The sequence below is a fragment of the Carya illinoinensis genome, chromosome 5, assembly GCF_018687715.1.
Source record: "Carya illinoinensis cultivar Pawnee chromosome 5, C.illinoinensisPawnee_v1, whole genome shotgun sequence".
Lineage (NCBI taxonomy): Eukaryota > Viridiplantae > Streptophyta > Magnoliopsida > Fagales > Juglandaceae > Carya > Carya illinoinensis.
The window spans coordinates 14,510,833-14,528,746 of record NC_056756.1 but is presented as its reverse complement, the minus strand read 5'-3'; the positions used below and the strand labels follow the sequence as shown (position 1 = coordinate 14,528,746).

The 17,914-nt window shown below is 34.2% G+C and overlaps 2 protein-coding genes across 7 annotated transcripts; one reads left to right on the top strand and one right to left on the bottom strand.

The window, feature by feature from the left end:
* The first annotated feature begins 502 nt into the window (after positions 1-502).
* Positions 503-3,018, top strand: LOC122311330 (PLASMODESMATA CALLOSE-BINDING PROTEIN 3-like). The gene is made up of 4 exons (XM_043125864.1): positions 503-763; positions 1,138-1,374; positions 1,458-1,497; positions 2,288-3,018. Exons 1-4 carry the CDS (start codon positions 712-714, stop codon positions 2,589-2,591), a joined length of 633 nt encoding a protein of 210 aa, XP_042981798.1. The 5' UTR covers positions 503-711; the 3' UTR covers positions 2,592-3,018.
* Positions 3,019-5,092: 2,074 nt separating this feature from the next.
* Positions 5,093-9,381, bottom strand: LOC122311625 (uncharacterized hydrolase YugF). 6 transcript variants are annotated; one of them, XM_043126240.1, is made up of 10 exons: positions 8,933-9,377; positions 8,738-8,832; positions 8,583-8,659; positions 8,111-8,160; positions 7,726-7,821; positions 7,499-7,588; positions 6,879-6,971; positions 6,634-6,729; positions 5,713-5,778; positions 5,093-5,521 (listed from the first exon to the last, which is right to left on the bottom strand). In XM_043126240.1, exons 1-10 carry the CDS (start codon positions 9,119-9,121, stop codon positions 5,333-5,335), a joined length of 1,041 nt encoding a protein of 346 aa, XP_042982174.1. In that variant the 5' UTR covers positions 9,122-9,377; the 3' UTR covers positions 5,093-5,332. The 6 variants fall into 6 exon arrangements, with proteins under 6 accessions (XP_042982174.1, XP_042982172.1, XP_042982175.1 ...); XM_043126238.1 differs by having other exon boundaries at positions 8,562-8,659; positions 8,933-9,374; XM_043126241.1 differs by lacking the exon at positions 8,738-8,832 and having other exon boundaries at positions 8,583-8,648; positions 8,833-9,381.
* Between the last annotated feature and the right edge of the window lie 8,533 nt (positions 9,382-17,914).

Sequence of the window (17,914 nt, the reverse complement as noted above, 5' to 3'; positions counted from 1 at the left end):
AAATAATTTAATTAGTTTAATAAAAATAAAATAAAATAATAAATAATATTAAAATATCTAAATCATGTGGTATGCTTTTCCCAACAGGATTGCTCTTCACGTCAGCATGGGTAAGATGCCGATGGCCGGAGCAGAATAAAAGTATAAAAAGGAGGACAACACAGCACGGAAGCTAGCTCACAGTGACGGCACACGGAAAAGAGAGCTCCAATGGTAGGCCCCCAAAAAACAGAGTACCAACACCTGGTTAAGAACCAGGCAGGATGGGCTGTTGATCAACCCCACACATGAGTTTATGACCGTTTGAAAGCTCTCACACCAACACTCAAATACGTGACAAAAAGCTACAGCGTGCTCACTTTCCCAAAACACACCATCCCACGTTCATCTCACAATTCACAACGGTATTAATTCTATATGTAAAAGTTTATTTGGAAATAAAAAAATTGTGACGTGAAAACATAAAAGGGTTATCAAATACAAATAAAAAAATTGTGACGTGAAAACATAAAAGGGTTATCAAATACAGCCACTCGCTATTCACTTTAGTACTTTACTCCCCACCGCCTCTGCCCCCTTCTTCTCTAGAAAATTAGAAATCTCCACTACCCACAACCTCAGCTCTCTCTCTCTCTCGATTTCGAGCCTAACAATTCCCATAAAGGATAGTTATTTTCTCGTATAATTGTCAACTGCAATCTTGCATCAACCATGGCTGTTCTTGTATATCTGGTGCTTTTCCTGGCCTTTACTGGCCATTCAAGTAAGTAGCTGGATTTTTGGGTATTTTTTCCTGTTTCCCTGTTTCCCATCCTTATGTTTGTAAAGGTATATCTTTATTATAACTCATGATTTCTGGGATGGATGTGCATCATATTTTGCGATGGTTTTATCCTGTTATTCGCTCTAACTATATATCTGGTGAAAGCCTTATATATGAGAACACCTTTTCTTTGCTCATATGGCCAAGATAGAGCTGGAGAGTATCTACAGTTGTTTTCCTCGATTTATTGTTCATCTTTTTTTATATAACTTCCTTTTTCCTTCCTCTGGGGGGTGGGAGTGGCGAGTTCTATGAACTGACCGATCCTTTTAAAAAAAAAAAAATTATTTATATATTTTCATTTTCTTCTGCAGGTGCTACATACTGCGTGTGCAAAGACGGGAATACACAAGCCCTTCAAAAGGCACTGGATTATGCTTGTGGAGCTGGAGCTGACTGTAGCCCCATCAATCAAAATGGTGCCTGTTACAATCCTAACACTGTAAAGAGTCACTGTGACTATGCTGTAAACAGCTATTTCCAAAGGAAGAATCAAGCCCAAGGGAGCTGTGATTTCTCAGGCGCTGCCACCACTAGTCAAACTGCCCCCAGTAAGCCCCTTTCTCACACACTCGGCCTGCAATCCTCTGGTAAATACTTTTACTGATTTCAATCTATTTTGGGCGATTCACAGCTGGAGCTTCTGCCAACTGTGTTTATCCTGCAAGTCCCAGGTATGCCTCTTATTCAGCGATCCCTTTCTCTCGAGAAAAAATTTCTGCTTTTTTCTTCAAATGAAAAGTTTTCCCATTGTTTGTGGATTGATGAATCTAGGTTTAAGCTCGGATCCCCTTTGCTTTTTCTTTTTCTTTCTTCTCTTGCTTTTTTCTCTATGTAAAGCTTTGTAATGGTTCTATGTAGGGACCTCCATTGCATTCCCGATGAACATTTTTTTTATCAAACTTTATTCGGTAGTGGAAATTCTACTGGCAAAACCTGAGTCCCTGCTTTCTGTTCTATGATTCTCCAGGTTTTAGGGTAGCTGGAGAGTCAATTCTTTCTTCACTTTTGTCCGCATACCTAACTGTTGACGACTAAATGGCAGTTCTAAACTGGGTTTTGCTGGCATAAACAATAGCTGCCAGTATTAAACTAATAATTACTTACGCAAGATGGGTTAATAATTCCAAAAAGTGATTCAGAAAAGCAGATGCTGAACCTCAGAGTTCCGTATCTTTCATTGATTTCTTTACAAGTGAGGGCCTGCATCTACTCTGGCCTGTGAGCTGTCACGATGTTGATATTTCATGAGTACATTTGTCAACTGATTCCCCAGATCTCAGCTTCATATGTCTTCTGCATGCTACGCGCATAAATTTAAGTAGTATTATTTGTAGAGTTGGCTCCAATATTTTTGCATATTATAAGTACTTTATATTTTATAGTTTTTTTTTCCTTCTGTTTCTCATTACAAATTCAGATCTTGGGCTTAATCAATGTGTTTTGCTGTTTTGGTGTATTCAGCCAAGCAGGTGGTAATAGCACAACCCCATCAACAACTCCTCCCTCAAGCACAACACCAAGCACAACACCCACAACCACGCCTCCCTCGACCACCACGCCCTCAACCACCACGCCATCAACCACCACGCCCACGTCTCCAACCACAGGCATCACTCCTACGGTGTATGGCACAGGAATTAGCCCCACAGGAAGTAGCACCACCACCGGCATCAATGACAATGAAGGTGTGGCTCTCCAAAGTGGCACTAATCTACTTTTCTTCTCCCTTGGTCTGACATTCTTGTCAGTATTGCTGTGGAACTGAAGTTGAAAACATAACAAGTCACAGGAGGAGGAGGGGAGGGGTATAATTTAGTGGGGTTGATGTGTGGATTAAAATGTTGCAACGACAGGAGGGATGGTAGAGATGATGTAATTTGGGTGCGTTGGTTATCATATAGAGGCAAAACCCCCACTAAGTTTTTTTATTTTTTGGGTGTCTTCTATGTGGAAAAAGTTGGGGAATTCGATTCCTTTTTTTGAGTGATGTGACTGCTATTGGGGGTAGAACCTAATCTCTTCTTTTTAGTTTTTTCCATTTTTTGTTTTATGTATATCTAGAGAGAAGTAGTATATTATATTGTTTTAAAAAAATTTATTACCCCCCCATCTATGTAGTAAGTTCCTTTCAGACTATTCACTGTTACTGTTACTGTTAATTTTGAGCAATTTGGATCATCTTACTTTGAACACTTTTGTGGTTTTGCTTTTTGACCATTTGGTTGTTTTAAACGAGAGAAGTAGGAGGTGTCGGCTTTGGTTAAGTGATGTGCAATCTGGGCCGTTCAGTTCACTTGGACAAGTGTCAGAATCAGCGCAGAATAATTGAGTTTTACGTGCACACCCATCTAAATTTAATAAAAAAATGATAATCATGGTGCGTATCATTTATATATCTGACTGTATTTGGAGCTTGAGAGGAACTTGTGAACAACCTACCAGCCTGTTTGGTTGACACCTGAGAGTTCTGCCGTAAGATTATAAGTTGAATCTATCCGTATGGAAAAAGCTTCAAATCGGTAATGATGTAAATTAGAAGTTTATACAAAATAGAACACTTGATAAAATTTATATGGATTGCGATGGGTGGACTCTAGAATTTTACCTAATCCCTCCCACTCCTTTTCGTTTTCTTCCTCCTTCAACCTCTCTCAAGTCTCATCTCCAGCCCACCTCGCCCTTTCTTTTCTCTCTCTAAGAATCGGGATTGAAAATTAGACCTTTAGGTTTAGAGGTGAGACACAGAGAGAGAGAGAGAGAGAGTTAAAACGAGATACACAGATGAGGGGGAGGGAAGAGAGTGAGAAAGGCTGGTGAGGGGAGAGAAACCCTTGTAATTCGATTTTTTTTTTCCTACAGCCAATTTTAGTTTACATTTAATAAAACTCATACGTGTCAAGCAACAATTGAGTGGTGTAAAATCTTTTATGTACCCGTCTTACTTTCAGGCAGACCATATCATATTACAAATTTGAGTAATGCCAAGTAATGTTAGTACAAATTCTAAATATATAAAGTTTTACATAAGTTTTTTTGTAAAAATGTGAATCTCATCGAGGAAAGTAGGTTTTTTAGACTTTTTCATAGTGGGACTCACTTTTTTTAATAAAAGGTCTATATGAGATGTGTGGATTTGAGACTTATACGTAGATTAGTACGCGAAGTTGTTTATATGTAGTAAAATTCTTTTTTTTTTTATATGGATACCATTTTCTATCAAAAGTTGTGAGGATGAAACTTGTATATTTTAAAATATAGAATTGTTTTACTATAAAAAATAGAGTAATGCTTAGATATAATCTTAGGTTGTTTTTTTTTGTTTTTGAAGGAGGACGGAACCTCCTGAGTTTATTCAAATTCCCTTCCGTGTGGCGAAGGAAAACTGTAGTTACAAGACCAATATTCTTAAAGAAATAATCAAAGTGAAACTATACAAAGCTCTAAAGAATAAACAAACAAACCAAACAAATAACTCCCAGCTGCAAGACACAAACCCAACGCCCAGAAAAAACAGAGTATCAACACAGACCAACAACATGGCAGATTATCCTTTACGAAGATATGGCAATCCAGCTTTACGCGTCTTCAGTAGACCACGAAGTTTCCATGGTAAATCAGAAAAATATTCCCAGCAGTTAGTGCATCCCTCCGAACCCGGTCTAGCCAAAAAATCTTCTGGAACATTGGCTTGCCGATAAACATGATTGACAACTACATTCATACTTCTCATCTTATCCATTAGTTCTTACACACTTCTCTTCATATCCATCAGTTCTTACACATTTAAAAAAAAAAAAGTGATGCACAATTAAAAATAATAATTCATTCGCGTGAATTTTAAATTTATTCACTTTACCTAAGATTGTAAATGACTTTACAACCATAGATAAATATATATATATATATATATATATAGAGAGAGAGAGAGAGAGAGAGAGAGAGTTTGGAAAAAAGAGGGACGAGTTATTAATGTATGTGTGCCGTGTGCGCGCATTACTTTGGGCCTGGTGTGACGAGTAGTGGTCCAGCTTCATCGGACAAGCATAGAAACCATCGAGTAGATCACCAATGCTGACTCTAGAGTTATTAATGCTAGCAGGACCTATTTTTGTGAAGACCCTGCTGTTCATAAAAGGTAACGAATTCCCTTCAAATTACTCCGAAAATTAATTTATAACAACGACAACAGCAGTATTTGTCTTAACTATTACTGCTCTTCTAATAATTTGACTAGACATGTGAAGTTCAGGGGCCAAAGCAAGCAGGTTTGTGCTTCAATTAAACATTCTCTTCAATTTCTAGAAACAAAAGCAAGAAATTTACAATTATGAAACAGATTTTTCCCTTTTTATTTTGGTAAGTAAAACGAGACAATGCAGATATAGCACACTAAATCAAGATTTCGTCCATCCAAAAACTCTACCAAATGGCCCTTAAATTAATTAGCTCGTTCCAGAATCACATTACCAAATCTTGAATCTGGTGTACAACGTAGTCATCTCTATGTCATTTATGCAGAGACTGAGAGTGAAGCTTCAATGTTGGCGAACGACCACATTCCATCTCTTTATAGCAATCTTCCTGAACATATTCTAGAATCAGTTTTGCAACTGAGTTTGGCTTTTCCACATGAGGAAGGTGGCCACATTCTGGTAATTGCCTTATAATTGCATTAGGGAGTTCACAGTGCAGTCTCTGAATAACGAATAAAATATCCAAATAAGTCAGTTATTCAAACTGAATCAAGAAATGGTCAAAATCTAGAAAGGTCATTAAAGATGAGCCCAAAAAATGTGGACAGGCACTGTGTGTGTTTGGAATGCCTTCAAACATTTTTGTTCTTACTTTCTGTTGCATTCTATACTTTATCCATAAAATTTACTAACCACTGCAAGTTTGTTGCTAATGATCCGGTCATTCTCACCCCATATGATAAGTGTCTTCTGATTTACCTGTTAAACAAAGTCGAGAAATAAGGTTTTAAGGGAGTATAAAGCTTCTTGGCATTTACTTGAGATGATATTATTATAAAAAGAGAAACTCAAAGTTCTATGCCTATAAATCTTCCTCGGCTGGAACCTACAGCACCTTTTTTTTTTCCAGATAAGTAAAAAGAGCTTACAGCACCTTAATTCCCACTATCGGGATCCATTCCTTCGGTCCCTGTCCCCTTCCTCCCCCCCCCCCCCCCCCCCCCCCCCCCCCCCTTTTTCTCTTTCTCTTTTCAGTGTCACTCACACAGACACACTGGCTGTAAGTAATCTTTTGGATAATTCTAATTCCCACACATTTCTGTAGAAAAACTCCTATTGGGATCCATTCCTTCAGTCTCTGCGCCCCCCCCCCCCCCCCCCCCCCCAAATCTCTCTCTCAGTCATACACTGGATGCAAGTAAATCTTTTGGATAATTCTAATTCCCACACATTTCTGTAGAAAAACTCCTATTGGGATCCTTTTCAGTGCTATAAAAAAGAAGCCATAAAACTCAAAGAAGCAAAAAAATTGCTTTTAACACGCATTCCGCATTAAATGTCTCAAAATAAATTAAGGATATTTTTTTTGAGAAAATAAATAAATTAAGGATATATGAGCTCCTGAATTGAAAGTTCTCCTATTCATGAACAAGCACATGATATGTTCTCCTTCATGTGCACAAAAGAGATTCTGTTGATATGCAAATTGATTTTTTCCCCTGTTCTAAGTGTTATTCCTACTCCATCATCCTCTGGCAAGGGCTCCATTCTATATCCAGAACTGAAGGACACTAACACTGGTTGAATTAAGTGGCAAAACAATTTCACATATACCTGTTTTATCTGTGAACTAACGTTGTAACCCCCACTGATCATAAAATCCACAGTTGCATCTTCCCACCAAGGCAATAGACAATGCAGCCGGCCTACCTAGAAAAGATAATAAGAACATCTTTAGAGTTCAAGTTCACCCCCACATCATCCCCATGCATTTGTTAAAAAACCAGCAAGATGATAGATATTTTAATTTTTCCTCTTTCAATTAGAGAGAAATATGTTGTTTGAGAGGAAATACTCACATTAGTCCAATCTAAGCTGGTACTAAATGAAATGCCAGTGAAGGTCAAAAAATTTGCGTATAACCGCACTGGGATACTCTTCAATAAATATACCTGGTCCAAAATAGAGTACCCACAGTCATTGCTAAAAGGTAGAATAGAAGAGAAATATTCTGTTGCAGGAAAAGGTGTCCAAATTCTTTGTTTGCCGTGAGTACAGATAATTGAATATCTTGTCCTGCCTCCAGGAAAAAAAGGGATAAATGTTTTTGTTGGGGTGGGAGTGGGGGTTAACGGGTGTGTTGTGTTAGCGGCCAAAGAGCGCATCAGGACTGCAGCCAAAAGGATCAAGGCTGACTAAGCATAGCGGATGTTGATGCATAGTGGCAATACTAGGGAAAGTCATTAAGGTGTTAGGTTATGGGCAACAAAGACCAAATGCTGTATAAAGGATATATAATTCAATTCAAGACATCACTGATACAAAGGAAAATCATTAATTAAACGTTATAACATAGATTAAACTTCAGCTATGAGCAAACATATTATGATGTATATGGATCGTGGCTGCCTTAAATAAATTTTGATAAAGGAAATAATTTAGACTTGTTAGTAGCCTGAAGTTAAGGTTCAAGACTCACCCCGGCATATGCTACTACTCTGGGTAAATCTGCCAGACTTCCTGTGCCTTCTGCATATACACTTGCGTCAATTAAAATCAGCTTTTCAACCTGGAAGAAAGATGAACTTGAAATAATGATCTTTCATGGAATGTTAGAGGCACCGAGTATAGCAACTTCTTACAAAGCTCTCTCACTAAATAGATTGATGCGTTATGATCATAAGTTCAATCATCTAATGTACTCACAGCTTCTGGATGATTGACTGCAAAGTCGATTGCAACTGCAGCACCTAGGCTTGGTCCAACCAATATCATTGGCTTTTTGATATAGAAGTTCCAAAGCTGTTCTCGAGAAGAGACAAATCCAATATGATGATTTCTTAGACACAAACCAAGGATTAAAGAAAGAATAATTCTATTTATATTATCATACCAACTCACCACACATCATACTTATTTTAATTTTTTTTCTCATTTTTCTTATAATAAATAAGCTGTATATGGATAACAAATAAAACAACTCAATTAGTTTAACAAGAATAAAAAATAAAAAAATAACAATAAATAATATTAAAATATATAAAATATGTAGAGAAATATATGACATCTAAAGAAAACCGTGAACTAAAACCTGATAGAAGTGTTCGCGCTTGGATGTCACATCACAACGTGGAAGCCTTTCTGACATGCATGAAAATACAAAACGAAGAAAGTCATTACAAGTTAGCAAAGGAGCATAAGAACAATCCAACGCTCATTTCTTCCCTTAAAATGCCTAACAAGAGCAGTATGGTAACTATTTATAAAGTTCAGAATAAGTTTATTCTTAAGTCGGGTAGAACTTCTCAATGCGTTTCCTTACGTGTAGACCGATATTTTTGGTACTATCATCGTGGGGCATCACAGGAGCCCATCATCGATTATAAATTAGCATACTCTGATATCATATAGAAATACTCACTTCTCTTTTAAAAGGCCTAATAAAAAGAGTATAATAACTCTTTATAAAACTCAGAAGAAGTTTGTTACTAAGCCGTATTTCTCAATCCCCCCAAGAGATGAAGACTAGCATTCAAACAAACCCAAATCAGAGAAGCCCCAACCAAGAATGTCCACGGCCCAAGCCTCCAAACCAGCTTCTTCGAGCAATGGATGCGTGTATCTCCATTCTAAACAGGAGCTGAAAAAATAGATGTAGTGTTGAACCCAAAAGACAAATTAAGCAATCAAATCATTGAAAACGGTAATGCTATAAGACCTGTCAAAACCATGTAGAAGAACCACTGGACTTGTCTTGCTCCGTATCAATGGCCTCACGCAACTACTCATTATACAATTATCCGAGAAGCTCACCTGAAATTATCGGCAGCCACATTGCATTCGCAAAGATATCAAGCGAATTAGTCCCTGAATTTTCAAAAGCAGAAGGACAGCCAAAGTGAGTGAGGATTACAGATACGGGGAGCCTCTCAATCCTGGTGGCGAACGTACGAGCAAATGGGTCTTTGATATTTTCGATTTCTTTGGGGAGGAACGAAGGGAACCCAGCTAGGGTGGAGTAGACTCCGGGACACTTTGGGGCTCTGCGCTTGGCGTGCTTTGGGCGTGGTGCCAGTGCGGAGATGGGGGGGAGGGCGAGCATCTTTGTGGGTGTACCGGATTGAAGGAGCACAAGCAATGCGCGGTTGTGGTAATGCGGTGCTCTGCTCTGCTCTGCGCGCCTTGTAATGTATCTGCCGAGACAAGGATGGTGTATCGGGAAGAAGATATTTTCTTGTGGCAAACCCGAGACCGACAAATGTCCTGTCTCTTTCTGAAAGGTACCCTCCAGTTACCATTCGCGGAGGTTCTCAGTTGCCGTTGCCCTTGTCTGTCCATCGGTGTATGATAGAATCCTTTCTTCTTTTTTTCGAAAACTTATGATAGGAGTAAATAGTAATCGGCCATCTCAAGTTGATCTTGCTCATATCTCTTAACTGAGGCCATCTTCTGTAGTTTATTAAAAATATAAAAAATATATATTCAAAATAAAAGGAAGTTTGAAAACATAAAAAAAATAAGACTTAATCCTTAAATTCTCTCTCTATATGTATATTTTAATAAATTATATGGCCCTATATGGTGGTGACACATCAAGAGAATCTTCTTATTGATAAGTTTTCGATAATCAAGTAATATTTTTTATGATATAATAGTTAGAGAGATATAAATTGACGATAATATAGGGATTGACACATTCTATATTTCATATTTAATATGTAATAAGATTTTTTTTTTTTTTATTTCGAAAATTGATACATTCAATTAAGTTAAATTATGAGTAGGCGGCAATCCGTCTACCCGCTCCCCCATCTGCACCCCACCCATCAGCTACAAGTTGCGCGCATGGTGAAGCCATGTAGGGACAAGGCTCGAGTTAGGCCCAGGCTCGCCCATCCAAACGTTGCGCATGTGCGTGTACACACACACACATATATATATATATATATAATATTTATAGCACATCGAAACTTCCTTGTTTCATACATGTAGGGTTACAAAACCTTACATATAAATATCACATTTTTTCTCTCTTCTCTTATTTCTCTCATCTCTATCAGCTTAGAGGAGGAAGTGACGATGAATGGAAGAGGGTGAATTAGAGAAAAGAGAGGGAAGTCAAGGATAATGAGCCACTGCCACATATCTTTGAAGATTTGTGCACAAATTTGTATGACCCATGATTGCAGTCGTGGCCCGTGGTTTCATTCTTCAATTTGTTAAATTTTTCTGATCTATAAGTGTAAAGAAAAATTTTGGTTAGGATTAGATGACTAAATGATAAGGTTTATCTTATCATTATATTTATAATTTTTGGATAAATGTAAAATAATTATCAACTTTATCTCTAAACAACATTGAATTTATTTAGAAGTCTTAGAACTCGTTTAGATAAGTCATTTAGGTAAAAATTGAGTCCATGAGGATCTGCATTTATCCTGAACAGAAATCAGTCACTGCAAAAGGGAGTTATTGTGAAATGTCAGCAATTCGTCAGGAGACGTTCTCACAACAGATTCTATCTGTTAGCAGAATCCTATTTCAACTAGAACTATTTTTAAATTGTTTATTTAAAAGATCATATTGGTTAGGATACGTAAAGATTCAGATCTACATATTTTTTAGAGTACTTTCTAGTCATATTTTTGTGAGAAAAGTTTTTAGTGAATTTTCATATTTGTGATCTCTCTTTGAGTGTGATCGTGTTTCAAGTATGAATGATCATTGATTGAATTTCAACCACTGGAGTTCCAAGAGGGAAGTCAATAATTTGAAAATCACCATAGGTTCTAGCTGCTACTGCGGTAGAAAACAAATGGGTCATTTGTCTAGACAAGTAAGAGAGTCAAGTTACAAAGGTTTTGTAATTGAGAATTATTTGTAATTAATTTTTTAAATAATAAGATTGACTTTTCTGAATTTGGCTACCCCTTAAGGTTTTACCTTTAAAGAGTTTTTTAAAGGGTTTCATTTCGTAATCAATCATTGTGTTATACAAGTTTGTTTATTTTTTTTAAGTATTTGATTCATTTAATAATCATAACATTGATATCTAACCAATTTGTTCATGGAAATAGATAGACAATTTCGTGTTTTTATAAGAGTACATTGGAAATTTCAATTAGCATAAGAACGAGATTCACTCATTCGAGTGTGATACGTGCCCTTACAAATCATGTCGACGTCATTATATGTTCCACCACACTTCGATGAGAAAAACTATGCTTATTGAAAAGTTTGTATGAGAGATTTACTCAAGTCTTTGGATAAAAGAGTGTGATATTCTGTTGTACGATGATGGATCAAATCTAAAACAAATATTGATGCTTGGACAAAAGATGATATTGGCAATTGTAATTTGAATAGTAAGGGACTGAATGCTATATTCATTGCTGTATCTCTGGAAGAATTTAAAAGAATTTCCATGTGTAAAATTGCTAAAGAGGCATAAGATATCCTAGAGGTTACTCATGAGAGAACAAAAATTGTGAAATACTGAAAATTATAATTGCTAACCTCTAAATTTGAAGATATTAAAATGTTGGAAGATGAAAGTCTTAATGACTTTTATATTAAGCTTAATGACATTGTGAATTTCAAGTTTAATTTCAGAGAAAATGTTGAAAATTTAAGAGTTGTGAGGAAGATTATAAGATCTTTACCTGAAAGGTTTCAATCCAAAGTTACTGCTATTGAAGAAAGTAAAAATCTTGATGCAATAAGGATAGAAGAACTTGTAGGTTATTTACAAACATATGAATCTTTGCTTCTTCAAGCAAGAAAATGTAAGTCTATTGCCTTAAAAATTATAAAAAAAAATTCATGAGAATTTTTCTGATGAAGAAAGTCTAAATAATGAGAAGATTGCTCTGATTGCGAGGAAGTTCAGAAAATTTATATTTAATAAAAAGGCTAGTGGTAAACAAAAATGAAGAAAATACGTTTTTGTTAAAAAAAAAACGAATCTAAAAATTGGAAGAAATAAGAAGTTGAGAAAAATGACAAGGTAAAGTGTCATGAATGTTCTAGGTATGATCATATAAGAATTGAATATCCAAATTTCAAGAAAAATAAAGGAAAAGCGTTGAATGTCACACTTAGTGATAGTTTAGATTCTGAAAGTTCTAACTCATCATTTGATGGTGAAAAACCTTTTATGGCTTTTTCTATTAGTGTTAATCATTTTTCTAAACTTGCACTAACAAAATTTGAAAGTAGTTGTGATTATAGTGATTCGGATGTATCACTTGTTGATGCTGATTAAGAACTGACTCTACAGGAAACTTACAATGATGTGTGTGAAGAAGTAATCAAATTAAAGAAACTCAACAAGAAGCTATACAAGAGATTTACTTTTATGAGAATGAGAAAAATAATTTTTCAGAAGTATTAAAAATTTCTGGTGTTGAAGTATCAAGATTAAATGATCAAAAGGCTATACTAGAAAAAGAATTAGAAAAGTTTCAGATGTGCAAGTAAAAAAGAACAACACAAAAATTAGATGAGACATTGAGTTTTCAGAAGTCAAGTTGTGATAAATCTGGCCTAGGATACACAACTTCCCAATACAAAGATCCTAAAACGTCATCATCTGCTGCCACTGTGACGCCCTCAAATTTCAAATTGTTAGCAATACTATGCACCAAATTGAAAATATCCCAAATGCTTAAAACATACTTCATACATAAAGACCCATTAAATAGATCACAACACTAGTCCAAAATGGTTATGATCCAAAAAGTACTAAAGATGCAACTCCATTGTATAAGTAGTAATTTACGTTAACTACTATATTAACATTAACGTCGCACCGTCGCTTAATCAAATGTGTCTAGTTGATCAGCTCCTGATTCTCCTTCAGGTCCTGTAACAAGATCTACCATTCGGGGGGAATGGTAGTTGGGACTACTACAGTGAGATTTGATTACAAATCTCAGCAAGTTAACGAAAAACTTCCACACAGGCTAATGATGCATGGATGACAGTAAAAGCATAAATACATAATCAAATTCATAAGTAATTAAAACATAACTTGGCATACAACATAGCATAATTGACATAACTTAAATTGAAACATGAACTGAACTTGACTTGACATGAACTTGATCTGAAACTTGACTTATCATGAACTTGTTCTGAAACTTGACTTAACATGAAAAATACATACTCCACAGTTGTTGTGGCCCCATGTATTCTACGTGTAAATACATACTCCACAGTTGTTGTGGCCCCATGTATTCTACGTGTCACAATTGCTGTGTCTCACATAGTGTATGCGTCACAATTGCTGTGACCCCATACATAAGTAATCAAGATAAAACATGACTGGAATACGAAATGACTGAAGCCCCGACGTAACATAACGTGACTTGAATATAACTTGAAATGCATGACCAACTTGAAATAGAAATATTTCGTAACATTGCATAACATATAATAGACAACATATTTAACATGACATATTTGTAACAGTGAATATTACATGACTTGACATACATGTAATAGATGACATACTTAGCATGACGTACTTGTAAGGTACAGTAATACATGACAGAATATATTATGTAACAGATAAAAATTGATAACAGAATAAATTTTGTATAATAGACAATTACGTAATAACTTGGCATGGCATGACATATTTGATAGCATACATACATACACTGTAGTTCCTTTACTTAGCACACATACACAGTAGACTGCTAGTAAGTTAAAAGTTAACTTATCTCGATCTCCGCGTTTCTTATAAAACTTCAAGTGCGATCACGAGAAACTGTAATTAGTGATTCTAAAAGTTAGAACTAAATTACTAATAATTTGAAATATGGAAAATACTAACTTAAAGAGTAAAATTTTTATTTTACTCTCTACATGTGAGAAAATGACCGTTTTACCCATAACTTAAGGATTTTGCATACTAACTCCAAAAGTCACCAAAATTTACATGCCTCATATAAATTTTATCCTCAATTCAAATATCAATTTAGAAAAATTTAAAACTAATCACAACTATTAAAACTCCATAGGGCCGAAATTCTCATATGCTATTTCTATTAATTTTTGTTTCCAACTTGTTTTGATCAACCTTTTGATCTATGACTTATAAATATGTGATCTTCAAACCAAACCATCACATGGTTTAAAAAGATGTCCTAAAACATATATAAGCTTCTAATTCAAGATCACATGGTTAGAAATTAACCAAAATATAAATTTAGCCAATAATATCCACACTTTGGCTTATTTGAATATCTCTTTGCATAAAATTTCATATCTTTGAAACTAACATCAAATATCTTCAAAATAATAATATAACATGTATATAAGATATTTAAGATCCTCCAATAAAATTATTAAAGTCATTAGAATAGGTTTAGACCACCAAAGAGTTAAACTTTTTCAAAACAGAAACTGTTTTTCTTCTTCCAGTTTCTAAGTTTCTAAATCTAAGAAAATATTTCATCAAAACCTTTAATCATGCAAAAATCCTCAACCAATAGTCACATATACATGTTAACAATACTCCATAAAAATTTCGGACTAATATCTATCCATTAGCTTGGTCAAAAGCTCCAAACTATAACATATTCTCCAATTTATCTCCCAGAATGACCTTTCTATAGTTTAAACAATATTTGACTGACCAAATGATTTTCAAATGGGACAAATAAGATATCCATGTAAACTAGACTCAAAAAGAAACAACTTATATGAAGGAGACTTTATGATAAAATACTTACAAAAGCTTCGAAATGGGTGTGCAAAAGACCTCCTAAAAGCTGTCCGAGAGAGAGTGTTTGATATTCTTTCAATGGAAAGTGTAAATGAAAATCATTTCGTGGGGAGAGTTGGCTGGAGATACTTATGGATGAGATATGGAAGAGATGTGGCTGGAACTGAGAGTTGAGTGTAGTTTTCTCTTACCCAAAATATCTATAAAAGATTATCTCATAATATTATATCCAATAGGATCTACAAAAAATCAACTTAAGATATTTTTATCTAATAATATCTATAAAATCAACTCAAAATATTTTTACCCAATAATATTCATGAAAATTACATCAATATATTTCTTTTTATCCAATAATATCTACAGTTTTGAACAGACGTTTTGTCCGAAAATATGAAAAAAATGTTATTGCACCATAAGACTTTAAATAACCCTCCGAGTCTAATGGCACAAACCATAATACATTTTGACACTTCTAACTATCTCCAATAATCAAAAACACATTTCTGATACCATAGTAAATAATAACACTAACTATGTAGTTAGACAAAAACCTATACGATTAATGGATTCGTGAAAACTTATGGGGTTTTCACAAGGTTCCTAAGTTAATAGAAATTTCACAATTGAATTTCTAGCGGGCTGTTACAGCCACTATCTCTAAGGGTATTGTCTTTGTTAGAGGAAATCAAGTTGTGGATGCTCAAAAAGAAATCACTTCCAAGTCAAATATTTTTGAAAAGTCTCGTGGAAAATCAACCTCAAAAAGACTGATTCGTGGGAAGTTTATTCCTACTTATCATCATTGTGGTGTTGTTGGTCATATAAGGCCAAATTGCTTTAACTTTAATAAAATAAAGAAAAATGGAAGTAAAAGAAATCCAAAAAGGAAAGAAAAGAGTCTAGAAAATCAAGTTTGTAATATGAGTCAGCAAATTAACTTCTTAAGTCTCAAACTTGGTGAGCTAGCAAATTTTTGCTTTCAAAATAAATAAAAGATTATACAAAGTGGTGTTAATGAAAAGAATATGATAAAATTTAAATAAAGTGGGTGGTCAAAAAAGATGTCATGTCTGTCACATTAATTTATAGGATATTTTGTATGTTCTTGCATTCATTGCATATCATTAGCCTAGGACATGCATGTTATTATTATTATTATTATTTTTAATTATTTTGCATATGTTTCTTGTTTTCAGTTTTTGAATAAAAAAAACATATATATACTATTTTTTTTTATTTGGTTCAAATTTTCTTTTTAAGGAAAGTACATGCTTAATATGTCAAAGTTTGAACGCTTGTGTTCTCACTTAATAAATTATTGAACCTATGCACCTCTCTACTTTGTGCAATTCACTTTGTGCATACTAACCCTATGGATTATTTTGGTAAAGTTTATTTACAAAGCACTGTGAGAAACTTATATGTATGCATATTATAATTAAAGTTTATATTGTTTAATGAATGCTCACCATAGAGGGAGTCCGTGCCTTGAACTGACTAATACTAGTTGAACCTAATACATTAATAAAAAATTCTCTCATTGCCAAACACAAAGAGTTGATCCATATAGAAAAAGTCGGTATTAAATCATTGTGGCAAAAGACTAACACCCTACATGGATCTATCTCCCTAAATCCTTATAGAAAGAATCGTTGCTCTAATCATTGTGGAAAAAGATAAGCAACAAAAATGGATATATATAAAAAAAAAGATTATGCAAACTAGTGTTTGGAGGAGATGCTCATGTATTTAGACCTTAATATAAAGTTTGACTTTTGAGGTGAGTGACAATATCTTGGGAGCATGTATAATGTTGAACCCAAGGTTTCAAGTTTTGTTCAATTATATATCTACACATAGATTTTGATAATAACAAATGAATTCAAAGAATTAAGAAATCTCAAACTCAAATTATCTACACAATGGAGTCAAGCACATTAATGAACCAAGCATGAGTAAGAAGGGAACAAGTTCACGTTAAAGTCATAAAGTAATATTGTAAATCTCTTAAAAATTTGAAATTAGGATTAAGATTCAAAATTAATATTTTATTATAAAATATTAAAATATATTTTTCACATGTGCATGAATATTTTGAAAATTAAATTTAAAAATTTTGAAAGATGATTGATTGCCATATTTCACATGTGCATTACATGATTAAAGATTTGAATTTTGAAAATATTAAAAATGATTGATTGTCATATTTCACATGTGCATGTTTTATTTGAATATTTTCAAAAGTAATTTATGCTTTTTTTTACTTACGTAAAAGGTAGATGTATTTGTTTGAAATATTTGAAAATTAAAGTGTACTCCTTTTATCATATGTAAAAGGTTTGAATTTTTTAAAAAGTAAAGTGTGCTCCTTTTGTCATATGCCAAAAGTAAAAGATTAGGTTTGAAATTTTTAAAAAATGAATGATATTGTCTTTGACAATTGAAAAATAAGAACATTTTACTTGAATTTTTTGAAAAAGTGAATGATATTGTCTTTGACATGTGAATCTTTTTAAATTTGAATATGAAATGTCATATGTCTATAAATAGATCATTTGAGAGTTTCACACTTATAACACCAAGAGCATATAATATTCATTTAAAGCTTTCATTCTCTCTTCTCTAAATATTGAGTCTTAACCATTTTTCATTTTGAGATATATATTTTGCGCTGTATTGTTCTTATTTCACTCCTTGAGAAGTGCTTTCTGATAACCTACCTACTATCAGCTCTTGTATCAGTAAAAGTGTGTGTATAACATTTGTGCGTGTAAAAAGTGTTTTACACAGAGAATAGTTGAATCATCACGTGTAAGGTGATTGCAAGTGTAGAAGGTGTTCTACATGGATCCTTTGTAGCGGTGTTGTTCAAAGGTGTAATAGGTTTTTATCTACACCTGAATGAAGTTGAATAGTGAATTTAGGAATCCTCAAGGGATAGCTTGAGACAAGAACGTAGGCAGTGGGGTCGAACCTCGTTAACATACTGAGTTTGCTTCTCTCTTACCCTTACTCTTTATATTTATTACTATTTCATATTTTTTTTATATTTTATATTGTATATTTGATTTATAATTGTTATTTTTTTAATACAATTCAATTTATCCCACCTTTTGTATTAGTCATCTGGGCAACATATAAGAAGAAAATATCCAGGAA

Bases quoted from the DNA above. Each gene is read 5' to 3' on its own strand.
- LOC122311330 (XM_043125864.1), top strand. From the start codon at position 712: ATGGCTGTTCTTGTATATCTGGTGCTTTTCCTGGCCTTTACTGGCCAT. The intron at 1,375-1,457 runs GTAAGCCCCTTT...GGCGATTCACAG, and splicing joins CACTAGTCAAACTGCCCCCA to CTGGAGCTTCTGCCAACTGT. The intron at 1,498-2,287 runs GTATGCCTCTTA...TGGTGTATTCAG, and splicing joins GTTTATCCTGCAAGTCCCAG to CCAAGCAGGTGGTAATAGCA.
- LOC122311625 (XM_043126238.1), bottom strand. From the start codon at position 9,121: ATGCTCGCCCTCCCCCCCATCTCCGCACTGGCACCACGCCCAAAGCAC. The intron at 8,660-8,737 runs GTCTTATAGCAT...CTATTTTTTCAG, and splicing joins CTTCTACATGGTTTTGACAG to CTCCTGTTTAGAATGGAGAT. The intron at 5,779-6,633 runs GTATATGTGAAA...TTTGTTTAACAG, and splicing joins TTAGTTCACAGATAAAACAG to GTAAATCAGAAGACACTTAT.